This window comes from Calidris pugnax, unplaced genomic scaffold (assembly GCF_001431845.1).
Source record: "Calidris pugnax isolate Ruff unplaced genomic scaffold, ASM143184v1 scaffold28, whole genome shotgun sequence".
NCBI classification, from domain to species: Eukaryota; Metazoa; Chordata; class Aves; order Charadriiformes; family Scolopacidae; genus Calidris; species Calidris pugnax.
In genome coordinates, this window is record NW_015090842.1 from 14,017,183 (window position 1) to 14,045,108 (window position 27,926).

At 43.1% G+C, this 27,926-nt stretch overlaps 2 protein-coding genes across 6 annotated transcripts in view; one reads left to right on the forward strand and one right to left on the reverse strand.

Moving 5' to 3' along the window:
- The first annotated feature begins 118 nt into the window (after positions 1-118).
- On the forward strand, positions 119-6,551 carry ORC6 (origin recognition complex subunit 6). 2 transcript variants are annotated; one of them, XM_014942252.1, is made up of 7 exons: positions 119-207; positions 809-938; positions 1,745-1,908; positions 3,034-3,123; positions 4,147-4,259; positions 5,383-5,457; positions 5,847-6,551. In XM_014942252.1, the coding sequence occupies exons 1-7, from the start codon at positions 143-145 to the stop codon at positions 6,014-6,016; spliced, it is 807 nt and encodes a 268-aa protein (XP_014797738.1). In that variant the 5' UTR covers positions 119-142; the 3' UTR covers positions 6,017-6,551. The 2 variants fall into 2 exon arrangements, with proteins under 2 accessions (XP_014797738.1, XP_014797739.1); XM_014942253.1 differs by lacking the exons at positions 5,383-5,457; positions 5,847-6,551 and adding an exon at positions 4,710-5,375.
- Positions 6,552-8,343: 1,792 nt separating this feature from the next.
- Positions 8,344-27,926, reverse strand: part of MYLK3 (myosin light chain kinase 3) — a 36,988-nt gene continuing 17,405 nt past the window's right edge. For all 4 annotated transcript variants that reach the window (XM_014942250.1, XM_014942249.1, XM_014942248.1 and 1 more), the window contains 12 exons: positions 27,785-27,875; positions 26,063-26,501; positions 22,536-23,107; positions 19,759-19,864; positions 18,558-18,651; positions 18,153-18,262; positions 16,745-16,886; positions 15,612-15,682; positions 14,252-14,380; positions 13,029-13,181; positions 11,050-11,182; positions 8,344-10,053 (listed from right to left, as the gene is read on the reverse strand). In XM_014942250.1, the coding sequence (XP_014797736.1) occupies positions 9,982-10,053; positions 11,050-11,182; positions 13,029-13,181; positions 14,252-14,380; positions 15,612-15,682; positions 16,745-16,886; positions 18,153-18,262; positions 18,558-18,651; positions 19,759-19,864; positions 22,536-23,107; positions 26,063-26,501; positions 27,785-27,875 (2,112 nt within the window). In that variant the 3' untranslated portion in view covers positions 8,344-9,981. The remainder of the gene's footprint in view (positions 10,054-11,049; positions 11,183-13,028; positions 13,182-14,251; positions 14,381-15,611; positions 15,683-16,744; positions 16,887-18,152; positions 18,263-18,557; positions 18,652-19,758; positions 19,865-22,535; positions 23,108-26,062; positions 26,502-27,784; positions 27,876-27,926) is intronic.

The window sequence follows — 27,926 nt, forward strand, 5'->3', positions numbered from 1 at the left end:
CGCCGCGCCGCCCTTCCCATTGGTCCGCTCCGAGGAAGTGGCCCCTCTCCAGGCTGATTGGCGCTAGAGGGGGATGATTGGCGGCCGCGCCGCCCAGTCGGCTGCCGGAGCGGGCTGCGAGCGCGGGCGGGAGGGAGGCGGCATGGAGCGCGGCGCGGTGAGGCGCCTGGCCGCACGGCTGGGCCTGGCCGAGCCCGCCGTCGTCAGGTACCGCCGGGGGGGTAGCTGGGGGGGATTGGTGCCTTCCTCTGCGGAGAAGGGGCCCCGTGGTGGTCCCGGTTACGGCAGGGTGAGTGGGCCTGTCCGTGAGGCGCCGGCCTGGGCCAACCTGGGGCACGGAGGGGCCTGGGGTTCCCCCTTTTCCCTCAGCTGCCCCTCAGGGTGGGCCTCGGGCCGGGTCCTGCCCCGCCGCTCGCACCGGCTTAGGATCCAACGACAGGAGCAGAGGAAATGGTCTGGAGTTGGGGCAGGGGAGGTTTAGATTAGATATTGGGAAGAATTATTTTACTGAGAAGGTGGTCAGGCACTGGAACAGCCTGCCCAGGGAGGTGGTGGGGTCGCCATCCCTGGAGGTACTGAAGAAACGTGTAGACACGGCACTTCAGGGCATGCTCTAGTGCCCAGGATGTTGGGTTGTGTCTGTTTGTGGGTGGGTGTGGTGGGGGTTTGGGGTTTTTTTCTGGGTTTTTTTTTTTTTCCTTTTTTTTTGTGGTTGGACTTGATGATCTCAAAGGTCCCTTCCAACCGTGAAGTTTCTGTGATTCTGTGTGGTGTTAACGGGGGCTCGGTGTGCTGGGTGTTTTGGCAGAAAAGCTGAAGAGTACCTGCGGCTGTGCCAGGTGAAATGCACGGGGCTGATGGCCCAGATGACGGCGACGAGCAGTGCGGTGATGTGCCTGGACCTGGCAGCTGCCTTCATGAAACTGCCCGTGGACAAAGTAAGAGACGGCGTGTGACCCGGCTGCCTCCATCCCTCCACTGAAATCACTGCTCTGGGTAGTGCCGTTGGGGGCAGGAAAGGGACAGCAATAAGTACCACCACCCCACCCGTGCTGCTGGACAGAGTTAGAGCTCTCACTACTCAGAGTTTGAAACAAAGCAAAGTGAGCTGTGTCATAGTGACTTCACAAGTTGAGCTTGCTCTGTTATAATTTCAGCGCTTTCAGCAACAAATAGCTACCAGCAAGAATGTTAAATTTAATATCTGTCCCTTTTACTGAGGAAAGGAGGCTGTGGCTGCGAGGAATCCCTCTCTGTGGTGGTGCCTGTAAACCTCCACCTGCAGACTTGCCAGGTAAATGGCACTGAGCTGCCAAAGTAATGTCTGGTACAAGATGTTCTTGATTGTCAGTTCACAGACAAAGAAGAACTTAATTGGACCTGACCCCATGAGGAACAACATGAAAGTATTGGTCAGCTCCTCAAGCTGCCCAGATCTTAGTTATCTTTGTTTTCAACCACCTTGTAATAAAAGGGCCACGTCAGGTATGGAAAAGACAAACCTCGCTTCCGTTAAACGGTCTGAAAATAACACCACATTACAAGATGTGACATTCCTAGGTGGTTAATCTTTCTGTGTGCAGTCAAAGCTTACACTATTCATTGCACAAATTTGTTTAATATAGCAATGGAACTTTATTTTATGATGTCGTGCAGTTTCTCCCTAGTCTGTTTTGGTTGCCTGAATAAGATGTTAGGAAGGAATCTCGCTAATTCTTGGGGTTTGTCTTTGTCTTCTTGAAAGAGCTATTTTGTTAAACTCTCCGGTTTGAACAAGACGACCTACCAGAGCTCCATGAAGTCTTTGGAGTGTTTGCTAGAGGTGAACCCCAGGCTGGGAATGCGAGACTTGGCTGTGCAATTCTGCTGCACAGAGGCAGTGGGCACTGCTTCAAAAATACTGCAGAGGTGAGGAAGCTCTCGCGAGCACACTGGTAACCACTAGTAAGATTCTTTGTTGTGTGAAGGTCTGTAAAGAGCTCGATGGTTTGAAGGGCCAGGTATCTCCCACTGATGTGCTGAGTGAGTTGTTAGCACTGACACTCCAGTGATTTGTCTAGGCCACTTTTTTAGAAGACACATCAGAAAGACTTGAGTGTGGGCATCTCAGTAAGTCATTGTCTGAGTCCTGGTTCTTCAACTGGGAATAGTATGGAAAATGTAGGACTCTTAGTCCCTGTATTTGTCCATAGTGTTACCTTGTCTTCCATTTAACTGTGGATCATGTCACAGTTCAGATGTAACGCTCAGCAGAAACCAATCCTCCCTCCTGGAGGAGCAGATCTCTTACAATGCACTTTATCTGTCAAAACAATAGATGGAACACTTCAATGGACATTCAACAGATTTCACTAAAATTTTGCACCCTGCTCTTGTTAAAGTATGTGTTACAATCACTGAAGAGTTCTGTTCTGGAGTGCTGTCACCCTGACAGCTCATGTTTAAATGCTGTTAGGGATGTAGAATTTCCTGAGTTGCAGGTCAGTGAACAAAGGCTGTGTGTGCTTGTCCGTGCTACAAACTGAAAAAAAAATAGCTCGGGGACAGTTGGACAAGAAAAAACTTAATTCTTCTTTAGTGCTGCACATCTGTCACATCACTTCTTATATTTAAGCCTTCATCGGTGTAATATACATATTAGAGAAATCAGAGAAACTGTAATTCTACCCTCTATTATAGGATGGATTTATGCAAAGCATCTTATTGTAACTTTTTGATGTGAGGTAGACATAAAAGTGCTGTGTGGATGGGCAGCACAAGAAGTAGATTTTACTGACATGCCTAGATCCAGATCCCTAATTTAAAATAACCTTAATTCAAAAGTAGGAGGTCATCTTGATTCCCTTCTGTTCCCTAGTCTCTCTTGCTCTTCTCAGCCAGTAGCAGCTGTTTCTGCTTGACTGGGTTGCAAAGGACCAAGTGATCTAAGAGGAGACCTGTTCAACTGCCGAGTACCACGTGACAACTTCATTTCAACAGCTTCATTGGAGGCAAATGCATTATACAGTTCTCTCTCTTATTGCTGTTCTTTAGGTATGAATCCAGCCTCTCTGAAGCACAGCAAAAGGACCTTGATTTCTCAAAACCACTGTTTATAACAGCTGCACTATTCACTGCATGCAGGTGAGTAGAGCTTGAGGGATCTTTTATGGGCTTAAATGCTTTGTGAGACACCGAGCCGAAACAGTGCCTGCAGTGTTAGCAGCTGATTCATTCAGCGTGTCTGAATAGTCTGCAGGGTCTTGCTTAGTCCATCTTGCTGCCCTGGTCCTGGAAATGGGGACAGCTGTCACAAACCAGGCCTTGTCTCCAACCTATACTGCCTTTGCCTTCAGGAGAAAGCAGAAGTATTACATCAAATATACAGAAAAGATTTTGAGTTATTTATCGTAAAATAAATGAAACTTGTCTTCCCTTCCCATAAGTGGATGCTGTGGGTAATTCCATGGCAGTGGCTGTAGAACTTCTGTTAGTGTTTTGCACTTCACCCTCCTTCCTCTCAGCCTAACCAGCATAATATCTTTCCCTAGTAACATTTTCAGATTTAGTGGGAATTTTTTTTTTTCCCTTGTCAGGATAGATTTGAGCTGGGCACAAAGCAAAAAGTGGCTTTTAGTGAGATAGTGCTCAAGGTGGAAGAACGGCTACTGGCTTACTTCTGAGCACCAAGAAGCAGCCATTCTGAAGAAGGAAAAAGCTTTGGGAGATGGATCGAAAGGCCTGCATCAGCTTGGCAGCTGGGTGTCAGGAGCACGAGTCTATCAACCCTTTCTTTATCAGTATTACACCTTGTAACAGTCTTATAAAGTGATTCAGGTGCTGTGTAGTTGCTCGGCTCCTGACAGATGTTCTCTTGACACAGGGGTCCCATTCATCTTTTTCTAGTAGTGGGATTTTGTCCAGGTTCTCTCAAAATCTGAAAAGTACCTTTTCCTGAAAGAATTTCCTCATGTAACTTGAACTAACCCAGGGTCTGAATTTCTGAGTTGTATCAACTGGTTTCTGAGTGAGACAAGGATTAGATAGGACAAAAACTCAGGTCTACCTTCCTGACTCTCACAGGCAGTGTTGGTATAGTAAATGTCACCTCGTCTGAGTGATAGTTGCTTGAGTATTGCTTTGTACAGAGATAACTTTTTCTTGCAGGTGTTTGAAGCTAAAAGTGGAAAAAAATAAAATGTTGGCCACATCTGGGGTGAAAAAAGCAATATTTGACCGGCTGTGCAATCAGCTGGAGAAGATAAGCCAGCAACTCAGCAGTAAGTTTTTTGGCTTTATCCCTGTACCACAGCATACCCATCACCTGGCCTCACAGTGCCCCCTCCTTCTCCACTGGTGATTTTGTTCTGATCACTTTCAGCCGTTCCCTTTCAGTCAAACCTGCCCATCCATTCCAACATGTTTTCCATAGCCCAGTTCCCAGTCACAGTGATTCCTTCTGGGGAAGTCAAAACAGCTTAGCTTATGTCAAGGCCAAAAATAAATATTTTCCTCTCTTCTCAAATGCTCACTGTTCCTTACATTCTCTGCTGCTGCAATTTCTTCCTTGCTTCTCCCATACTACCTGACCTATCTTGAATTCCTCCTCCTTGCTTGCTTTCTACATCCCGTTAACATGGCAACATGACACACAAATTAACATAAACATCTTGCTACCTCTCTGCTGCTTGGACTGACTCACTTCTGTGTTTTCCTTTCCCCCACTGCAGGATTAACAAGCCTAAGCCTTGCTCTTCTGGTAGTAATTCAGCCATTACCTGACACCATCCCTCCACATATGGCTGAGGAACTTTTCTGACCTGGTCCTGAACCTGCAGCTCTCTCCACTTCTTTTTGTGGAGGAAGAAAATGGAAATACGACACACATTTTCCTGTCCTTATATCTCTGCTCCTTCCTACTTGCCTCCTTTCTCCTTTCTCCGGCTTTCCTTCCGACTGTCCCACTGACAGTACCCCTCCTTCACCCTGTCTTCAAACTTCATATCATGAAGGTTCTGGATCAGTTCAGGGAAGAGTGTGCACTTGGACAGCCCCCAGCGCGTTGTGGGCATCTGAAATACAAAGTGTGGAAATGGGATAGAAGGAGAAAAATATAACTGAGAATCCTGCCTGAGTAGTCAAGCAGGGTAGCAGTGTGGTTTTGGGGTATGAACAAATGCAGCAGCAGCACTAGTTAAAGCAGCCAACCAGTCCATGCAACCCTCAGGGTGTGCCTGCACCTCTGCACGTAGAGCTTGGCCATCAGGCTGGACCAGGGACCTGCCCTGAGTGGGAGACAATACTTCTGGAAGGTGGCACTGCTGCCAAAGAATTGCGTGTAGAACACCACCTGTGGGGCCCCAAACACCGTTCAGAAGTAAAGCAACTTACTTATTTTTTTAGAAGAAGACATTCCAGTGGCTGCAGAGACACCTGAAAGCTTGCAGACCGACCTGGAGCACTGGGAGAAGGAAGATGGTAAGTTGTGTTTAGCTGTGAACTAAAATCACCTCACCAGAGCAGGTCCCAGCTTTAGTGCTGCTCAATGTTTTAGTTGTGTAATAAACCATAACATTCAGTTCCCAGCAGCTACTGCATTCTGCAAACCACTGGCTAATGAAGGGACAAAGAGAAGCCAGGAGACACATAATGGTGTTTATAGCGAGTAGTCCTGGTAGAATTAAGGACAACTCTTGCATTCAGACACGGAGGTGAAAAGGTGACTGTTCTGGTAGGGGAGGGGAGCAGCAAAAGGGGATTAGATAACACAGGAACAGACCTGTCTGTACATTTCCTTCCTGCCATGATTATTCCCAGCAACATATTGCTCATCATTGCCTGTCACGGACTTTCTCCTTCTCTCACAGGACCTGAAGATGAAGAGGAGATGCCATGTAAACGGCCAAAGACAGAAACAAAGCAAGACTATGAAGAATGGAAAAAGAAAATCCTAGAAAATGCTGCTAAGGCCCAAAAGACAAGTAGGGGTACTGTCTCTGTAGTGCCACCAAGTAATACCACTGCTGCTTGCTCCTAATTTTAACCCCCCCGTCTGCTCTAACAAGAGTTCCAGTAGCATTATCAGTGATGGCTGCCTGGTAGCCAGCTGATTTTATTAGTTAGTTTTTAAGTATTTAAGAATGTTACTTTTAGTAAATGACACCAGAGTTGAGGTGATTTTACAAGGAGCTTGTCTGACTCCGTGCCAGGCTGGTACCTGAGCAGCTGTGGCATTAGGTGGTACAACGGCTTCATTCTGTTGCTGCAGGAAGCAGGTAACTTCTAGTGATGTGCTAAGTGTAATGAAGTTGTAAGTTATATGTCCTTGGGCCCCTGGATGGAAGCAGTCAGGGAAAAAAAGAGGGAGGGGACCAACGGTGCCTTGTTAAACTGCAAAACCAGCAGAGGAATTACAACCGATTTTTTTATTTTATTTTTTTTTTTACTGTAGAAGAAATATTGTTTAGTCACTGAATGTGACTTGTTTTTATGACCTGTGTGGGACTGAAGTCTCTCGTGTTTGTAAGGGGTCCCAAATATTTCAAGAAACAATAAAAATACCGGAAAGAAAAGCTCTGTATTATGACATCAGGTTTTTGGCACTTGTCATATATAAACCCTTAGAACACAAAATAAAAGCCACACAGGAGATGTCTGTGCTTTAAGAAGGAAGAGATCCAGGGGACAAGGATCTTGTCTGGGTATTAATACAGGATTTTGCATCTCACACATAAACTTGTAAAGAGCACAGAGTGCCCTGCCCTGTAGTTCTTAGAGGCAACTTCTGCAGCCCTACACTTCCATCCCAGCTACTCAAACTGCAGTTTATGTTAACTATTTTTTATTTTTTTTTTGGAAGAAAAATTACAACTTTTTGCAGTGCAGGGCAAATAATAAAACCCATTTAGTCTTCTCCCCATTTCTCTTGCACGTTTTCTGCCTGGGGTGTGCAAAGAGAAGTTAACTTTCATAAACCCTTGTTTCAGAACACCGTAGAAAACCTCAAGTGTCCATATGAAGCAAGATAAATTATCTCTGAACATTTAGATTTGAAATGCTTCTCAACAGTATTTTAATGGCTTAAACAGTATTTAACACCTCCCTGCTCACTTGGGTGACACGGATTGTACCAGGATTGGTATCAACTATCACATTAAGTGCTTTAGGTATCAGTGTATGGGTCCAGTTCTTTTTGTCATACTTACAGGTCACCTGTGCTTGGTCCTTTTAGCCTTTTTTGTAGAGCCCCCAAAGCAAAATGCACAGGACATCCCCCGAGGCTGCAGGGGTGAGTTTCACTGTACTGCAGAACCACGTGATGGCTGCCAAATGTAAAGGGATTGCTTTCTATTAGGAACAAAATAATAATGCTGGTGGCCAGGTGCACCTTCTCTTTGTAGAAAATAGAGAGGAAATATGTACCAGTGTCATGGTTTTGCCTGGGAGGGAGTTAACTTTCTTACTAGCAGCTGGTGTTGGGCTCTGGTTTGGATTTGGGATGACAAAGGGTGATGATAGCTCACTGGTGGCTTTAGTTGTTACTAAACTCTCAGGGCCACACTGCCCCAGTAGGGAGCAGGGTGAGGGGCACAAGGAGTTGGGAGGGGACACAGGTGGGACAGCTGACCCCAACTGACCAAAGGGATAGTCCATACCATGCTCATCATGCTCTGGGGGAAGCAGGAAAGGGGGACATTCGAGCCCAGCTTTCCTGGGGACGGCTGAACACCTACCTGCCCATGGGAAGTAGTGAATTAATTCCTTGTTTTGCTCTGCTTGCATGCGTGGGGTTTGCTTTACTTATTAAGCTGTCTTTATCTCAGCCCAGGAGTTTTCTCACTTTTACTCTTCTGACTCTTTCTTCCATCACAACTGGGGGGAGCGAGGTTGTGGCTGCCGGCTGGGGTTACACCACAAGAAGACGACAGAGAGCATCCGAATGTTACCCTCTTAAAAAAACCAGAGGAAGCAGCACACAGTAACAGGAAAATTAAAACTTACCAGACATTTTCCTTTCACCACTTCTCCCAATGCATAAAAAAGAGGAAATCACTTGAAGCCAACTTAGCTTTAATTCGCAAGAACTAATTTCGTTCCAGATGCGAGTTCTGAGATAAAGAAATGTAACAGTAACTATCAGGGAATGGACTCCCAACAAATGCCTGATGTGCAGGAAAATACTGGACAATTAACCCACACTGAGTAAGAGCTCTTAACTAAATGTCTGCCTTTTAAAGCCTGATCACATACAGGTCCTCAGGATGGGAGAGAATCCCACCTCATACATTCACATTCTGTTGAGACCTACTCGGAGATGCTTTCAGGTTTGGTGAAATGGTTTAAACAAAAAATTGAGGAATAGACTTGTTCTTCCACTTTAATGGAATTTATTAGTATTAATTCAGAAATATACAGACCAATTAATATAATCACATTTAGCATGCAGAACCACTGTGGAAGGAAAACACGAACAAAAGTGGGCCTTCACAGAAGGTGATACATTGTCAAGATTATTTCACTTGATTTTAATAATTCTTTGTCTGAATTCTGGAAGTGCTGCAGAAGTCCAGGACTCAGGGCTACAAAAAGAGAGAAGCACTACAGTGGAAAAGATAACTAAGACCAGGGGAAGCCACTCTTACAAACCTCTTTATTAGCAACCAACACATCTGCTAATTCAAGAGACGTGAAAGTCCATAAAGTTAGAGAGAGCTTTGCAGTGGTTTGCTGCCTTTGCTGCAAAGCTAGTTTTACTGGTATTAGTTTTTCCTCAGAGCCCATCCAACTCACACTGAGTATTGCAGAATCTAGAACAGGAATGAAGGAAATCACAGGTTTAATAAATAATGTTAATACTTTTAGCTGAGATATTGTAAGTGGCTCCAACTCTTTATACATCAGGAAAAAGTTTAAAATCCAAAATAAGTTAGTATCGTGAAGAAAACATTTAACGTTTAAGAGCAAAGTGGAGGAAAAAAGGGCTTCAGCATCCTCCCAGAGCTATAGGGAGAGCCTGCCAATGCACTATTTCCCTGCCACTCAACAGCAATAAAACCTATTTTGCATATCACACCATATCAACTTCTCAGACTTCATTAAAATTGTCAGGAAAATAAAATCCCCTAATTAAAACTTAAGAAAAGGGCTGCAGTCACAGTCAATGAGAAGCACTTACATTGGGAAACCTATTCTTTCTGGACAACACAAAAATCTTTATCCACAGGCTCAACAGTCATTATGCAATTTTTATTTGTGGCTATTTCAGCTGTTTTCTTCCAGAAGTTCAATTAATTCAGCTAAATTCAACTTACCCTTAGAAAAAGCAGCAATGGATCGACAACGACAGACTTAAGTTGCTTCAAACCAGGATTCCTTGTATTTCCTAACTATGCAGTGACTTTTTTAAAGGAGAGGGTAGAATAAAAAAGTCAACAAACCAAAACCATTCCACTTTGAGTAGTTGCACTGAATCATCATGTTTGGAGGAAAAAAACCTAATCTTTCTGGGAAAAATATAGAAGAAAAGGATATCCGATACCTTTTGTTTTAAGTAACAAACACCCAAGGGGAAAATCATGCCACTGTTGTGGCAGTGCTCTAAAACTGATGACGTACAGTCATGAAGAAAGTCTTTAGAGATCCCATCCTTAGTGTGAGAAACCAGGAAACTGGGATGATGTTTTCTGGTGTAAACACACCAACAACACTCGGCAGAATCAAGGCCTTCAGCGAGAAATCAGCAATAACAACCATGTCTTTCCATCACTGTGTACAACAACTGAAAGCTTGTAAAAACAAACAAGGTAGCTTCTGCTTTTAGAAATTATTCCAGTGCCTCTGCCTTGAGGCACTTCTGGAACCTTAACACTAACACACATAGTATTTGAGGAGGATAGACCCAAAACCTTATGTTGTAAAACCAAAAGCATAGAAAATTATTGAAGATACTGAGTCCCATGGCTTCATGTCCATCTCCAGGAGTGGTCAATGCTTCATACAAGCTCATTCAAGCTTGACAGATGTACTCTGAAATCTCTTCAGCCTGTTAGCAGCAGCCACCACATAAAAATGTTTCTGTCAACAAAACAGAATAGTCCAAGTGTGAGTACAACTGCAGTAAAGGACCTTCTCTGAGGCTAACATGAGGTTTTCTTCATGGTAAATCCATCTACCTCCCAGTGACCCACACCTGTGTAGCCTGCAGCATAGATCAGCTTTGTATTGGGGAACCACTGATTACTGCAGAACAGGCTGGTGGTACTGTCAACTTCTGCAGCATTATGATGAATTGTACAGTGACACATCTTTAGATTATGTATTTTTTACAATGCAAGTGGTGCAGAAGTGGAAAAAATCATAAGCCTCTAGTTTAACTCCTTGGCAAGGAATTACAGCTCTCCAGGGACAAAAGAAAAGGAAATGCTCCTGAGTTTTCCTCACGTTTCCACACACTTCTTTGTAACAGCATCACTGTGTTCACCTTCCAGGATCAATTACCTACAATCCAATACAGGCTTTTATAGAAATTCTTATCTATCACTTTTTTCATGCAAAAATTAGTTCTGAAGGAGGATGGGATTATGAGAAAGGTCCTGAAGGGCTCTCTGGATGGGTTTGAGCATATTTTTTTCTCTTTCCCAGACTCCTCCTCCCTGCAATGGGAGGCACAAAACTGCCTTACGTTGTAACCCTATTCCATAGTGACAACAGAACAACCCAACTGCTGTCAGTGGGTCTCTCCAACATGAAGAGAAAGAACATTTAATATCAGCGAAGTAGCATCTGAAGTCTCTGAACTCGCAAAGATAAAAAAAAAAAAAAGGTAAAACTTCTAAACACCACTCAGGAGGAGTAAAAATTGAAACCAAACTTGCTAAAAACAGAATCAATATCATTCTGCAGGAGAAAAAATTTAATTTACAATTGAAAATAGACTTCCAAACCTCATATTTACAAGAGAGAAGCCCATGGACAAAAGTGAGCCATCATACAGAAAAAGAGGGAACAGCTCTGCCTGTGTGGAGCTGATGTTCCCTCTGGACGTAGATTTGCCAGGCTTTACGTGTTTACCTTCCATTTTCTGTGAGTCAGGTAACTCTGCAGCAACAACTGGGACCTCAGACGAAGCTTGAACTTCTTGGCTTTGGCAGGCAGGTTGTTTAACCACTCGTGCTTCAGACACTGCGTTGCACTCATCCGGCAGCTGCAGGAGAGAAATCTTTCATGTAACTCCAGCTACCCCCATTGCCGTTCTCTCAGTGCCCTGTAGTCCTCAATATTTTTGATAAAGAAACTGCTTTAAATGAACAAACAGCTGCTTTAAATCAACAAACACAAGTGTGTGGAAAGACCTCCTGAGATGCTGTTAATCTTGGTGCACAGGATCCTAATGCCAGTGTGAAAGGTGAGTGGTATGAAAAGCTTCTGGAGGATCTGCAGTGGGTTGATGACGCTGTGGTTAAATACTGTATTTTGCCTTTTTAGGGTTTGGGTTGGGGTGTGGTTTTTTTCTTTGAAGCAGCAGCTGTCCAGGCTCATCAGTTAATGTATCATTTTTTTATGTGAATGCAGAACTCTAAGAGAATCAGTGCATATAGAAAAATAATATCTGTGCTGTTATCTGCCTGTCCTGATAGTGCAGGCTTATTCCATGCCTCATATTTAAAAAGCACAATTGTCTATTCACCCTAAACTTGGACCAAGCTAAGCATTATATCCTGGCATTCAACAATGAGCCCAAACGTGAAGGTCTATCCCAAAGACACTGAGAATTATATGGTAATAGAGGAAATCTTAGGGGAGAGATGGTGAGAAAAAATGTTTAATTTGCCATTTTTCCAAAACAAGCCTATGCCTAACTCCTGAGCTTTGTCTGAGCTGTCAGTGGGGAGATGATGAAAAGAAGGCTCCTGCCTGCTCACATCTAGTTTCAGTTCTTCAGGGGAGGCAGGTACAGATCTTGCCCAAGGCCAGACCTGCTGTCCCAGCATGGCAAAGGTGCCCACTCTGTAGGACACCGGGAGCTGTCCCATTATACCTTGTGAACAATTAAACCAATTAATCATTGCTCTTTGCATCTCTCTGACAATACTCCACTCTTGCAGCCTTTCATTCACAGCTTCTAGCATCGTCTCCCTCTGGAATATCTATTCCCATTGCACAGAAAAATGGAAGACTCCAAAGCAAAGTTTTACGGTCTCACAGCAAATCACCATCACAGTCTGAGACAGAGCCCTTTGCTGTCTCCTGCTGACAATACGCTAAAGCTCAGTTTATTATTTCATGAGACTTATTGTTCAAAATGTAGTTATTACTAGAACTGATTTGTCTGATTTTGGTAGTGATGTGGAAGTCGTTAATATTCTAAGCACTCCTTTGAGTTCCCCTCGACCACACGATCTGTTTTACTGTACGCATCATTTCCTGTTTTGATTAGTTTTGTATCACTGCTCAGCAAGAGAAACACTTCTCTACTCCCTTACCCAGCCCCATAGCCATGGTCTGACATCAGCATCATCCTCCTTCTCTCTTGTTCCCTACGAGCAGTCACTCATTTCAGTGGAGCCAAGGCCGAGAAGCCACATGCAGAGTTAAGTCCCAAATGCTCTTTAATATCTACCAAATGCATGTAGACCACTTTAGAAGAGAACAATGCACATTTTCACAGCTGCAGCTTCCATTTATCCTCCATGGCATTCAAGAGATGTTATTGCAATTTGTGTCAGGGCTTGTGAGAATCCAAAGTAACAACAGAAACTGCTTTTGCTCAGAGAAGGAACACTAAAGACGGCAAATTCTCCCAGATTTCCTCTGTTCTGCCTGTGTTGATGTTACCATGAAAACCAACTACCTGCAGTCAAGGTACACAGCCATTTTTCTTTTAAATAGGGCCTTTTGAATCCCTGAGGAACTGCCCAGCAAGCACAGATAGAGCACACAAAAATGTCACGTAGTAAGTTCTCATTGTTGGCTGCAATCCAAACATTGTTGGCTAGGAGGAACTTAACGTTCTTAGGTGCTACTGTCCTCACAATCAAACAAAGAGGTACCTTTTCTCTTTCACAAGTAATCTGGAAATGAAGTCTTTAGCTTCCTCTGATAGCTGTTCAAATGCTTCTGCATCAAAATCCCAGTTGCAATTGACTACATAATTCATCGTCTCCGCGTCTGTTTCTCCCAGGAATGGGGACAGGCCACTGAGCCTTAAAAAAAAAAAGAAAGAATGGGAGGGAGATGAGTATTTGTCACAGGCAAGATGCATTTTTCCTTCTATGAGTGCTCTGCTTTATAATCATTGTTACCTTATGGAGAGGAAAGACTCTCAGCTGTGGGTGATCCCACTTCTCAATCCCTGCCAAACTAAGCCAAGAGTGTGGAGCTATAAAGCCTTGCAATGTTAGAGTTACTCTCTAGCAGTTTGCTCAGCCAATCTGCTGTTAACAGACCCCCAAGGAAACCAATTCTGAGGGATGTAGGTACACACTCCAGTGCTCTCCCAGCTGGGAAAGCTAGGGGGACTCAAGAGCTTTCCTAAATCAAGGCCGTACCATATTTTGTTTGAATTAAACTGAATTCTGAACAATGGCATGCTTTTTTCAATTAGTCTCTAAGCCCAGATTTATTGCTTCAGTCATTTATTACTTCATTCAGTTGGGTTTTGGCTAACGTATGAATTTAAACCAGAAATGTACCCAGTTCACAGAAAGCATCTGGGAAAGATTCTGGGATGCAAAGTCAGCTCCCCAGAAGGCAGAGCTTTTGGACAGACAGGCTGTCCATGGCCACCATCCAGATATCAGAGAAGAGTTTGAGCCCCATTTGTGACATGACATTTTGTAGACCCGTGGCCTAACACCCAACATCAACTCCTTTGTGCAGACACACGCCAAGTCCAAGCTACTAAAATGATTAGATTGCAAATTCAAAAATTAATTTAAGTCCTCAAGAACGCAATCAAAATGAAAATTCTGACCTGCTTTGGGGAACTCTTCTAAGTTAAAAAAAACCCGACCTGACCCATTTTACCTTGCTAAATAAGATGGCAAGAAAGAACATTTACATATTTATTAAAAGGATTGATTTTTTAGAGACTGTATGCACAGCAAGCTGCCTTTGCATTCAAGGCTGGGTTTTTTTAACAGAATTAATTAAGAGGAGTCACAGACAGTTGGGCTCAGTGGTTGCTGCGTTCCTGCTCTGCAGATACCCTCCACTGGTGTGCTCCCGCAGAGCTGGTGGTGCCACCACCACGACCCCTCACAGGGTTACTCACAACATGTATGTGATGACGCCTACACTCCACATGTCTGTTGGGAAGGAAACGAAGTCGTAGTTCACCACTTCAGGAGCCAAGAACTCCGGAGTCCCAAAATTAACCTTCAGTTTCTCACGAGGTTTGTACCTTGACCGGAAAGAGAGAGAAATCATTGCTGAGAGCAGATGTTATCCAACACCAAACAGATAAAGCAGTGTCCATTAGAACAGGTTTGGAGAGCATTTGCTTAGTGGGATGTACCCAGCTACAGCTCGGGGCAAAGGTCTGTATAACAGATATGAGCACAATATAACTGCTAAGGTGGGACTCTCAAGAGGATTATTTGGGCTTGTAACAAGTTAAACGGTGATCCATATAGGGAGAAAATTATTCTGGGTTATTGCTTAAAAGAGAAAGATTATGAAACCGAACCAGTCAGTAATAGTCACTGATGGCAGCTGGAGTTATATCTGTGTACAGACAGAACAAACCATTAGAGCATTGCTTTTTCTCTATTTCCTGGAATACCTTGTTTTCAAAGCTGCTTTAGTGGAAGATTGCTTCTTTAGCTTCCCAACTTTTAAAAAAAAAAACAACCACAAAACAAAACAAAAAAACCCCAAACAACCCCAATACCCCCCCCCAACCTCAATGTTCTGTTTTCATAAAATACTTCTAAAACAAAAAAGTCCTTGGACAGATATACAGACACGTAGGTACATATATGCATCAATGTACCAGATTTTGACCTTTAAAAAGCCTCAAAGGGTTTAGAAAAGAAATAGAAATAGAGTTTTGTACTGTTTACTGGACTCCTGTTAACAGGAGATGTTCCTTTTGATTGCAGGGGAATTGATTCATGCTCCCACTGCTTTCCTTCAACAAATTCATGCCAGCAACATAAAAGAATGGAGAAAAGTCCATATTTTTCCGAGTGTTTCCTGTTACATATGGGATGGCTCAAACACGTTTTGTTTCCCCTCCCCAGCTTCAATCTATGTAAGAGTTTAGCAGATAATTTCCACAATTTGAACCTGCACAATAAAACCCAGCAGTCAAGAAGTCTCTGAGAGGCTTCACAGAGTCCCTAGAGTAAAAGCTCTACATGGGGAATAATTTTGAGATAATTAGAACAGCAGTATAGCTTTATCCAACAGAAATGTTATTTGGGAAGTGTAATTAGATAATTAATGCACACAGTAGAAAACGCATGCTTGCAGCAGCACACTGCTTAGCTTATTCACATAGCAAAATTACTTTAGAGTCATCAAAATACATTAAAAAACCCCAAGACCTACCAATAATGTGTCAGAAGGTTTGGAGTTTGTTTTGGTTTTTTTTTTTTTTTTTAAATAAATTCATAACTGAACTTTCTTACCTCCTTGCTAATCCAAAATCAATAATTTTAATCTGGTTTCCTGTGTGGTTTACACATAGTATGTTTTCAGGCTACAAAGAGAGAAGAGGGTATTTTGAGTTAAATGTATGACTGTTTGACAGAGAGATCTAGCAAAAAAATGTAACGATCTCAAAGATTTTAATCATAATTTTTAGTATAATACATTTCCTTCTATTCCTGTCATGGGAGAGGAGGATTTTGGCATACTGTGTTAGTGAAAGGTTTGGTTTTGGACCTCCCATAAAGAAGTCTAACTTTTGTTCCTATATAACAATATTCCTGTATTTTACTATAGATGACAATAGATTTTGAAATCGAAAGGCCCCCCCGTGTAAAACGGCAGAGTCAGGCTGATGGTTGAGGCTCACCCACTGGATTTACTCCTTAAGTATAAAAGGAACTCCATAAAAAGCCACAAGAAATATGTCAAATGCATCCTTTGGTTTGCCCACAAAGGCAAAAATTTGTTTTTTTATAGAAGGATATTTTTCAAGGTGGGGACAGGGGGGATGATGGTGTCCAAATTTATTATAAATGCAGAACTGTCTACAGGCCAACTGGGTCTAACATAATTTGTGTAAGGCACAGTATAAACAAGCAGAAAAAACACCCCAGTTTTTCTTCTGAGAAAGATCAGTTATTGAGGGGCCATTATGAAAACACTGTCATTTCACTGCAGTTCAGTTCCAGGCAGAAAAAAAAATACAAACAATAGGAAGAAGACTGAATAGGTATTTGAACACAGCTACAAGGCGGGTAGGGGCTGTGGAGAGAAGACTGGAGGCATTTCTGGCCAAAGAGGAGTTTGGGTGTGGTTTTCTATTAATGACAAAAGGGCATTGTTTAATTCCACACAGAATGAAAAGCTTCTGATTTAAGAGAGGCAAAAGCACAGAACCCTGTTCATTTCACGGTCCTAAGCAAGCTACCAAATAGACACTGAACAAAAAGTCATGGGTCTCTAGAGCCCCATTCATTGTGGCTATTGAATTAAGTAAGTTTATTCCTTTGTGACGCAAGTCCACGAAATGAGAAATGACTCTTGTAATGAGAGGCTCTGTGGTGGTCCAAACCACAGCATCGCCAAAGAGCAGAGAGCATGAACTACTGACCTTCAGATCTAAATGCAGAATATAATGCTGGTGCAAGTAGTGGACTCCTTCACAAATCTGTTTGGTGAACAGGATTGCGTCCAACTCAGTTAGATTGTAGTTTTCATCTGTGATCCGGTCAAATAATTCACCACCATCAAGACTAAAATTTTGACATAGAAAAGTGTTAAAAACCCTAAAATTCCTCATTAGCTCTATTTAATTCCAAGTTGGAAAACTTACACTCTCTAATTTAGCAAGGATCCTAACAATGCATCCAATATAAAGCGTATCAGTAGACTCAATGACTTCAGGAGACTTATTTCTGAGTGTGAAATTCAGTATCAATCTAAATTCAGAACTGGAAAAATTCTCACTAACATTTGGGGGGATGTATGTAAAACCCAAACCCACATGACCTGATGATCCAATGGGGACCTGGAGAACCTACAGGGAGTACCAAAGTATCTATTATTCACTAATCCTATTAGTCTAGAGAAAATAAGTCTTCAACCTATAAAATTTACTAAATGAAGTTTCTCAAACTGAAAGCTATTTTACATAAGCTGACCATTGAATTTAATTATGCATAAAAATTAAGAGAAAATGACATCAGACATACAGCTCTGACAAGTTTCTGCAAGGTAAAAACTTCAGGTATTAATTTAAATATACACATTCTAAATGTCATATTTATATTTCATTTTGTATGGTTTCTTCCTTCAGTTCTGTAGCAGAAACTCAGTTTTTAGGTTATAAAACTTCAGGGTTTTGTAAAGCAATATGCCACTACACAGAAAAGGCAGATGTAAAGTCATGTTCATCATGAAATCTCCCTTTTATGAATTCTGTATTTTATATAGATCCAAATTCTTATTTAGTTTCAAATGGGGAGGCATTTTTATTAATCTTAAATTATTCAAAGGAGGCAGACCATGCTTATAATTAATCACTTTCCTACCTTCTCCATGTCTTGTCTAATTCTACTTAAAACACCTCTCTCCTCTTCTTCTCTGGGTCTCTCACTTTCACTCTTTCCCTAATATGCCATTTTATTTACCCACAGTACTTCTATGTAATTTGGCAGCTGGAGACAGTGTTGGGGCCCATAAGTTAAACCTAAATGAAAAATGATTCACAGCGAAGATGTGTTCACAAAAACCTTGTAATTGTGTCATGCTCTTGAAGACAGCTGCCTTTCTTATCGTTTGTTTAAACTGTAACCTTGCCAAATACATTATTTTTAACCTGAAGAAATTGCCTTTAAAACATTTTATGATTTTTTTTCTCATGAAAGTGAAATCAATTCTCTTTCAGGCTGGGAAACTACTCAAGTCTTCTTCACACCTCAGAATTATCATTCCATACTGCATTTAGTGACCTGAGAAAACCCAAACATCTGACAATTCCCGAGATCATTTCAACTTACTATTCCATGATCAAAGTGATATTATTTTTGGCTTCAAATGCATCATAAAGCTGGATGAGATTCACATGGTTTAATTGGTTCATGATGTTAATTTCATTTTTTACTTCTTCCTGCAAAAAATAACAGTAACAAAAAATGAGCAAAATATGCTCCTTAAAGTTCCAATATATTCAAATAACATTATTTGTAAAACGCAATAACATTTATGCCACGGGTCTCGTGCAGACAGAAGGTTTAATCACAAAGAGGGGAGATGAGGAACAGCCATATAAGGATTTTACAATATTTGATAGTACGCAACGCCAAGCTGCCTCCCAGGGGCTGATTTGGGGAAGTGGTGTTAAGGTGCTTGCAATGAGGCCAGCTCTAGCGTGTGCTCACTTGGGTTCACAGCAACATACTCACCCTCTCCTTCGCTCCTTTCACTTTTATGATTTTGGCTGCCAGGTTGAGGCCAGTCGATATTTCCGTGCACTTGTGAACTTGCCCAAAACGCCCCCTGTTGAAACCAAACAAAAGATGGGAAACCGGCTTAACACAGCTCACCGCAGAAACTTTTCCTACAACTATTCTTATCGTTGATTAAAAATAGCACAGTACAAAGTGAACAGAATCAGGTGCCCAGCAGCGCGAATCTCCTCTTTCTCTCAGCTTACGAAGGATTAGTTTTATCTTTCCTGCCAGTTGTTCAATGCTTACATTAAAATATTATGCCCCCGTCGTATTACTACATTTCACTGCGGTATGATGACCTGATGATATTCTTTTTCGGTTCTGTAACTGTACCCGCTTGCTGTCCTTCACTGATGCGTTAGTGGGTATATTAACAAGGATATTTCTGTCCTGATCTCATAACTTTTTAAATGACTATAAGACCAGTAACTGTAGCCACTCCACAGACTGCATTTCTTGCGTGTTGTAAATTCTCCCTCATGTCACCCAGATACGTTAATGCCCCTTGGGATGATTTCTAAACACCATCTTCTCTGCTATTGCATCATCTGGCTTATACTTATTAAGCCATATTTGTACTTGGATCAACCTGTAAATCAAACCTTCTTGTCAGACAAGTAAGGATATGAGAATACAAAGGCTGAAGCAGCTGCAGACTTCCTATGAGTGAAAACTAAACATAAGGTCAAAATAATTATAACTTCTCCCTCGGTTTTCTTTAACGTGCAGTTCAGCACGGAAAAGAGATTTTGGAAGCTGCCTGACCTAACGGGCTTCGCTGACTTCAAATGCTCTCATCTGTCTGCCTGAAGGTTACAGGTTTTTCTCATGACACCAGCTGTGGCCAGGATTATTTTAACAAACGCAAAAAAACAGTCATTTGAGATCACAGTCTGGTGTCTGGAAGTGGTACTGGGGCAGAAACCAGTAATCTAAGGGACATTCCCACCACATACCCCAAAATCAACATCAGGTTGATACAAAGAACTCAGCAACTGTGGTAGCCCAAAAGGTCTCAAGGATGAACCTGCTGACTCTGGCTGCAGTGGGCTTGGGACCCTCTGAAGAAGACAGCTCTAGCTCCCCAGCTAACTGCATTTCTCCCTGCCTTACCCACCACCAGCTGTACCGCACTAGGGACAGGGATACTTACCCCCCCAGCACTTGGTGGCGACACACCGAGTAGCACGTTGTCACCTCCGTTTGCTTGACGCTCACTATGCGGTGTTCGAAAGGAGCCGGTGGAGAAGGGCTGTCATCTAAACAGGACACAAGCTGGTGAGCGAGATGCTCCTGTGCACATCACTGCACCCAGTTTCACCCACCTCACACCAGTGACTTCAGTCCACTGGACACACACATCACCTTGTTGTGTTTGCTGAGTGCAATGAGAAGTCTCAGCTGCCTCCTGTCCACACAGTGTCCACAAAACCACACTCTTGAGCTCCCCCCACCTTCACAGAATCATAGAATGGTTAGAGTTGGACCTTAAAGATCATCAATTTCCAACCCCCCTGCCCTGGGCAGGGACACCTCCCACCAGACCAGGTTGCTCAAAGCCCCATCCAGCCTGGTCTTGAACACCTCCAGGGATGAGGCTCTCCACAACTTCTCTGGGCAACCTGTTCCAGGCTCTCACCACCCTCACAGTAAAGTACTTCTTTCTAGTATCTAATCTAAATCTCCCCTCTTCCAATTTAAAACCATTACCCCTCATCCTGTCACTACATTCCCTAAGAGTCCCTCCTTGTCTCTCCTATAGCCCCCTTCAGGTACTGGAAGGCTGCTATAAGGTCTCCTCAGAGTCTTCTCTTCTCCAGGCTGAACAACCCCAGCTGTCTCAGCCTGTCTTCATAGGAGAGGTGCTCCAGCCCTCTGATCTTCTTCATGGCCCTGTGCTGGACCCATTCCAACATCACCGCTGTTCCTCAAGGGATGAACCCAGTTTCTCAGACAGGCATTGCTGAGGCAGAGCTGGGACCACAAACACACACACACACACACACACACACACACACACACACAGAGCTCCTGCCTGGTCTAGTATCTAATCTAAATCTCCCCTCTTCCAATTTAAAACCATTACCCCTCATCCTGTCACTACATTCCCTAAGAGTCCCTCCTTGTCTCTCCTATAGCCCCCTTCAGGTACTGGAAGGCTGCTATAAGGTCTCCTCAGAGTCTTCTCTTCTCCAGGCTGAACAACCCCAGCTCTCTCAGCCTGTCTTCATAGGAGAGGTGCTCCAGCCCTCTGATCTTCTTCATGGCCCTGTGCTGGACCCATTCCAACAGCACTGGTGTTCCTCAAGGGATGAACCCAGTTTCTCAGGCAGGCATTGCTGAGGCAGAGCTGGGACCACAAACACACACACACACACACACAGAGCTCCTGCCTGACCGCAGTCCTCGGTGCTCCTCCAGCGGTGGGGCTCCAGGGGAGAAACACCGGGGCCAACACAAAGGCCCCACAAGGCAGCCCCCCACCCCTGCTGATAACGCTGCTCGTGCAAACACTCAACCAGCAGAACTCCAGTATGAAATGCACTGCCCTCTCCTCCATCTTTTCTCTTTGCCTCATGTTCCTCTACCGCACCATCGTTTCTCCTTCTGCTGGAATTCAGACAAGCATTGAAGTATCTGGATAACACTAAGCATGCGATTCCTTCGCTATTTTTAGAGTGGCATGCAAGTAAAATAACCATTGCATTTGCAGCTAGCCCTAAGAAAGGAGGTGCTGACAATATCCAAAATTCCTCTGTTACTTCAAATGAGGGACTTTTTTACTACTAACCCCATTTTACAGATGAGGAATAAAGGCCCAGAACAGAGAGCAGGATCCCACCTCCCAAATCTCAACCCTGTTTTTTTTAAACACAGTAAACCCACTGGGCACCTTCATAAGATCAACATAGTTTATGCATTAACAGAAGAGATCACCTGAAAAAAAGTAACTGGAAATTTGAAGAAGTTACACTTGATTCTCTTTTAATCGTTTTATGGCAGCCGGAAAGACCAGCACGAATACACAGCACTGACAAATGATGACAGTTACTGGTAAAGTCAGGAAGTTTCTCCTGGCAGCAAGACTTTTGCAGACGATGTCCAAGTTAAAGCTGCAAATTAATGTGACAACTATCAGGTTTAGTCAGTTCTTGGGAAGCTAAACACTTAACATGCAAGTTTTTCTGGGGTAAAGCTTCCATAAACCCACTTTCAGTGTCCCCCATTCAAAGCAATTTTACAATTAATGTCCAGATATCTTGGGCTGCAATTTAACATGTTTTCAACCCATCTCCAGCCACTGCCGAGAAAGCCAGATCCGGGTCAGGACATCTACCCCTGTATGTACATTCTGGGACATACACTTATCTATGCTGCCAGGAGAGATTACTCCCTGAAACTGTATAATCAGCTGTTCATACAGTAATCAAGAAGAGATCTATGACAAATAACACAACAAAGACCACAGCAAGATTCTCTTCCTGCAATATTTTGCTGCTCTCTGGACCTCCAGCCCACAGCTGCTAAAGCATACCCAGGTTGCATACTCTATCTTAAGGGATAAATGCTTAATCTAAAGAAAATGGAATTTTTCAAAATTACTCATAATTCTGATCACACATATACTTCAGCCAATTTTATTTTAAATGAACTTTTTTTCCCCCCAAACACACTTTAAAAGGAAAATTACTATTAAAAGAATTCATACAAACGCTAATTCACTTGTGATTTACACAGTCAAAGGTACCAAAGGCATTTAGGTAAATGGTCTTGAACTGTAAGACACAGGTGGTCTACTGAGCACTGCTCCAATTAGTATTACATATATAGTATATATTGGAACACTATTATTAATTTTGTATATAACACACACAGGTAGCACAAAACTCTCAATGCAAAAGTTCCCAAGAGTAACTGTGAGTGACTTACCGATGACCATTTCCTCCTGGGAGGGAAGCTCTTTGCTGGCTTCCAGTGGCTTGTCCTTCTCTGGTGCCGTTCCTGCACACTGATGGGCATCGTTTTCACTTCCCGCTGAAGACGCAGACTCAGATTCTCTCCTCTCAGAATTGGTATCCCTCAGGGATTCTTCTGCTTTTGCAGTTTCTTGATGGTTTTTTGCTTCTACTCCCAGGTCTTTTGTAGGCTCCTTTGCAGAGGCATTCTGTGAGGTTACGGGCTTGCATTTCAATTCTGAGTTCTCTTCGGCCTTTTGCCCTGGTTTGGGCTTGCTCAGTAATGGCTGTTGCTTCCCTGTCTGAGGTGCAAGTTCATTTGGCTTATTGTCCCCTTTCACTTCTGGATTTGGCTCCGTGCTGATGTTTTTAGGACTCTGTTGAAGTTTTAATTTGTCAGGCGGCTGTTCGACTCCTTCCACTTCTGCTGGTGTGGAGGATACAGATTTTACTTTGGGGCTTTTACCTCTGTGATCATTTAAGTTTCCTTCCTTGGTTATCTCAATCTTTTCTTTCATTTCAGTCATATGTACATTGATGGATATCCTGCAAAGCAAACAGTTGACATTTTATGCAGATGACTAGCCTTGCTTTTGTAACTTTGTGGAGGAAGAAGAATCTGTAAGCTTCTGAAACCACAGATTTTTACAGTTTTAAAGAAATCTAACCATATCAATCCTCTTAGGAAACACTCACAAGGTTAAGGGAAGAGCACCAAAAAGTGTGCTGATGTTTTTTCTGTGTCCTCATCTGTGTATATGCCTGCCTTCTGCTGAACACAGTGTCTCACACTGCAAAGTATCAATCCCACATCTGAAAACTTACTTTTCTCAACTATTATAGTTGGTTTAATAAAATACCATCATCTCAGCAGAGAGGGTGCAGTGATTGCCTTCACAAATTACAGGCCGATTATCTAAATGACTGACTGCTCACACAGCTCTACAAATCCAGAGGTTTGCATCCATCCCAGTCCTCTTCCAGCTGGCTGACTTGCACACTCAAACATCTGTGTTTGTGTTTTCTGGTGGGACAGCATTCTTTCCACAGCTTTCTGTTAAAAATGTAACTTTCATAAACTCTCACTCCATCAATACTATATTCCTTGGCGTTCCAGCTACTGGAAAAGTTTGTTGGTTTGTTTTTTTCCCCTCTTGTGTCGCCTAAAAAGAATATGGGTTAAAACCAATTCTCTATGCTCCTAAAATCCACCAAAGACATTCGTGTGATAATTTTTGGATCAATTGTTATTGCTCCAACTGTCACGAGCACACAGTCTGATTTCAGTGAGGCTGAACTGCAACTTGTGGAGTTGTAAAGTATGTTTTACACAGCAGCAAGTAAAGAATATTTCTGATGTCTAGGAGAGAATGTATCTCATTTTCACAAAAGTTACTGCTTCTTTTGGTGGCGCAACCTTATTATAAAAAGAAATGTTTGCGCTTTTGCATAACAAGAGTCTGAAGTTTCTCATTTTCAGCACCTTTCACACCCTTGCGTTGTGCTATCAATCTCAGCCGCACCAGGGCGAGCTGTCGGAGCCGCTGAACACAGCTCCCAGCAAACACTTCCACTGCTATCTAGACAAGCCTGAACTCGGCAGGACTCGGGCGTTTCTCCAAGCAGAGGAACACAATGTCCTTTTGACACTTCTGCGTGGGCTTACAGACTTCATTAAAAGTTGTGTTCGTTTTAGAGAGGCATTTACCACCCTCATGTGACTTCACACACAAAAGCATAACAGGTACCCTGTGCAGGAAGGCCGGAGCTTCCCCTGGGCTTTACTCTAGGTTCTGCCTTCCAGTTATCCACCAGCCTCCCTCCTCCCCAAACCAAAGTCTTTGGGGCTCAGACACCCCCCTGCCCAAACCAACCAGCTGCTTATCTCCAAGTTAACAGCCTGGCACATCGCTATCAACCAGCAGTGATTTCCAAGGGGTAACGGTAACTGTTCCTCCACAGCTTCACCAACACCCTCAGCCATCCTCAAAGCACAGGCAGAGCCTCCGAGGCAGCGCTGCGGTGGGCAGCAGGGATGGACCCACTCCAGCTGTTACAGCACAGAGCCTGTGGCTCACCAGCCAGAGCCCAAAACCCACAGGGAAAATACAGGGAGGTCCCTCTGGTTTTAGTGTTGTTACAGCAACCACTTTGGAGGTAACAAGGTCTATAAGCTGTACACAAAGTTGTTCCTCAATGTTTGAAAAGAGGCCACAGTAGCAAAAGCTTGTACTTTCTCCTGCCACATCCTTACACTCAGCCTCTTAGAAAATAAATATCCCAGCGTGCCCGTCCTCACAGTGAGCCCTTTACTTCAGGAAGCCTATGCGCTGACATGACGACAACTTTAATTATTTTGGTAAATTATTCTTCATTCACTTTTTTTTAAAGAGTTCTGTAATCCCAGTAGACACCTACCCACTGCACGGGAATATTTAGGTGTCCACCTGACATTCACAACATACACAAGTTTTCAAATGAAAGTACATGTACACAAAGGTAGTGTCATGTTCTTGTCTTGGCTTCAGACACCAATGTGTACACAGAAACAATGAGGAAATTCCACACACAAAGCAACATGCACATACATATGTGTGTGTATGTGTGAGTGAGTCTATCATAGAATCACAGAACGGTTTGGGTTCAAAGGGACCTTAAAGATCATCCAGTTCCAACCCTCCTGCCCTGGGCAGGGACACCTCCCACCAGACCAGGTTGCTCAAAGCCCCATCCAGCCTGGCCTTGAACCCCTCCATACAAACACACATACATAAACAACTTTATATCCACCAGCCCAGACAGAGAAGGCAGAGCAGTTAAAATCTGCCACAGAACTTCCATCTGGTGGAGTTTTGGTTAGTTGGGGTTTTTTTGGTTGTAGGTTTTTGTTGTTGTTTTTTGTGGTTTTTTTTTTAATTAAAATAAATGGAATTAAAATAAAATCCTAAATAAATAATTCAAAAGGAAATGAATGATGAAAGAAATACTATAAAACACCTATATGAGGAAAAGATTAGGCTAACAGAGATCAATAAATGAAATATCTGGTCATATCTTTAGGTGGCCAAGGGATAAAAAACCACCACAAAACCACCAAGGACAGCAAACCAAACAACTTGTTTGGTTTTGTCGTATACTAGTAAGTATCTCAAATTCCTTTCATCCCCATGGTTATAGGAACAGCATACTTGAGCTATAGTAAGGTGGTCACCTTTCTACCTCTAATACACAGTAGCCCCAATCATATAAAAAAAATCTCCCACACATCTAGCCCTCTGACTTCTTGGTTTCACAGCAATTCACACAGAGCCCTTGCTGCTTTGAGTTTTTCACCTTAACCATTTGCAAAGTCTCACCACTTTTATCCTAGCATGGAGTGTTCTTCCCCTGGATCATGCCTCAGCAGGAGTTCCCTCCTTCAATGACCTGGCTTTTCTTCTTTTCCTTCTGACACACAAAATGATTTCAGATCACACAGAAAGCCACCAACAAGGCCATTACCTGGTATGTGTCACCTCACACCCTGTGCCAGATATAGCCTGGGATGTGGAGGGCACAGCTTCCCGGGACGCTGCACTTGATGATGGAGGTTTGTTTTCATTCTCTCTGAGTTTCTGGTGAACAAGCTGCCCATGGCACTCATCCAGGCGCGGGGCTCTGTCCATATCGTGTGCTTTAGCAGGAACATTTTGGTTGCCTACATGATCTTGATTTACGAAGGGAAGACCATTGTGTTGATTCAAAGCTTTGACACCAACGTCCTTTTGCTGTTGACAGCTCTTAGAGCTGTGTGTTTTGCCAGCACCTTCTACAGCTTGCTGCTGCGCTGTCCTCTCTTTAACTTGGGGTTTGGAGTCAGCTTTGTGGGCTCCAGCACTAGAAGTGTTCACCTTCTCACATGCTCCTTTGTTTTCATCCAGCTTTTTCCCACTTTTTGTCTCTGGATAAAATAAGCCATTAATAAACCATCTTTGACAAAAATGACAGCAAAACAGAGAGGGAATGAAGTAACCCACCTTTGAAAATGACCTATGTGGTTACATATATCTGAAAAGGTAGCAAGAAACCCCTCCCAAAAAGTTTTAAATCCTTACACCAGCAGCCTTGAGACAGCCATTATTAATGCTCATGGTTTAATCAGAAGTTTAACTGCTCTACTAGCTTTCCAGCAGCATTACATGTTGAATTTGGATTTCCATAAAGCAAACAAACGGCAAGGCTCAAGCTCACTGCATCTAAAACCTGAAATCACCCTGCAGGCAAATGTCACAGGCGGTTCAGGCACTGCAGACCCATCCAGGACCCAAACCTCCCTCTACCTGAATGAGAGGGGCAGGGACCCACTGAGTAAGACCCCAAGGAACCCTAGGGCTTGAGACAGTGCCTTTTGCATTTTCCACCAAAGGACAAGAAGGTTCTACAGCACCTTTTCATGACAACGGTTTTGAATATTAAACGGTGGAAATTTCTTGGGTAACTTCCTTCAGGATTCAGCACACACAGGTAACTGGTAATCAAAGGTAGTTCACAACCCTGTGAAGTTTTTGAGTCAAAATTGTGACCCCCTGCTTTATTTTTGTCACTTCCTAAACAATGAAGCTAGAAAGGGGATCTCCCATAGGCAATTCACTGACAATTTGTGAAGACAACAGCATGACAGGGCCTGCTCAACGTCATCTTCACCCCTGTTGCAACTCCACAGGCATTAACACGGGATGCAACAGGGCAATGCCCTGACAGATCCATCCTAAATAGGAATCTAACCCTGACACGGCAATGAAAACTTGTTGATGAAAAAAGATATTCCCAATGTCAACATGTTCCTTCTTCAAAGAAGGGGAGGAGAGAGGGGTGGTTCAGATATGTTAAGGACGAAGAATTTGTTAGGTTTGCTATGTGATATTGCGACTACCTTCGTGGTATCTCTGAACAAGTACTGCTCTCTTAATTCAGCTGTCACTCCAAAGCAAAAAAACCTGTGCAGCCAAATAAAGGTGCTGCTTTTAGTTTCTTCATCTTTTAGCATTTTGTGGGGTTTGATCTTGGGGGGCAGATCATCTTGTGGAGGAAGCGAGAACAACTATTTTCCGAGTACTGGTGGACAAAGTTACTCAGTTACGTCTGAGTAATTCAGGTAGTGGGAAATAGCAGGCTATTAATTTCCAGTTTGTCTGCTGCACATTCTGGAGTCAAAGCTTGGAGCATTCCTGGAGTGATACATACCTTCCAGAGGCTTCTTGCTTTCAGTTTGGGTTCCTCTGTTACTAAGCACATGCTTAGGTTTTGCACCACTCTCCTCAGGTTTATCTTTGGCCTAAAAATTACAGGGGAACACAAAAATAACAGTCATGGCCAAGAGTGTTTA

Coding starts and splice junctions, on each gene's coding strand:
- ORC6 (XM_014942252.1), top strand. CDS start 143: ATGGAGCGCGGCGCGGTGAGGCGCCTGGCCGCACGGCTGGGCCTGGCC. Junction 208..808: donor GCCGAGCCCGCCGTCGTCAG/GTACCGCCGGGG, acceptor GTGTTTTGGCAG/AAAAGCTGAAGAGTACCTGC. Junction 3,124..4,146: donor GCACTATTCACTGCATGCAG/GTGAGTAGAGCT, acceptor TTTTTCTTGCAG/GTGTTTGAAGCTAAAAGTGG.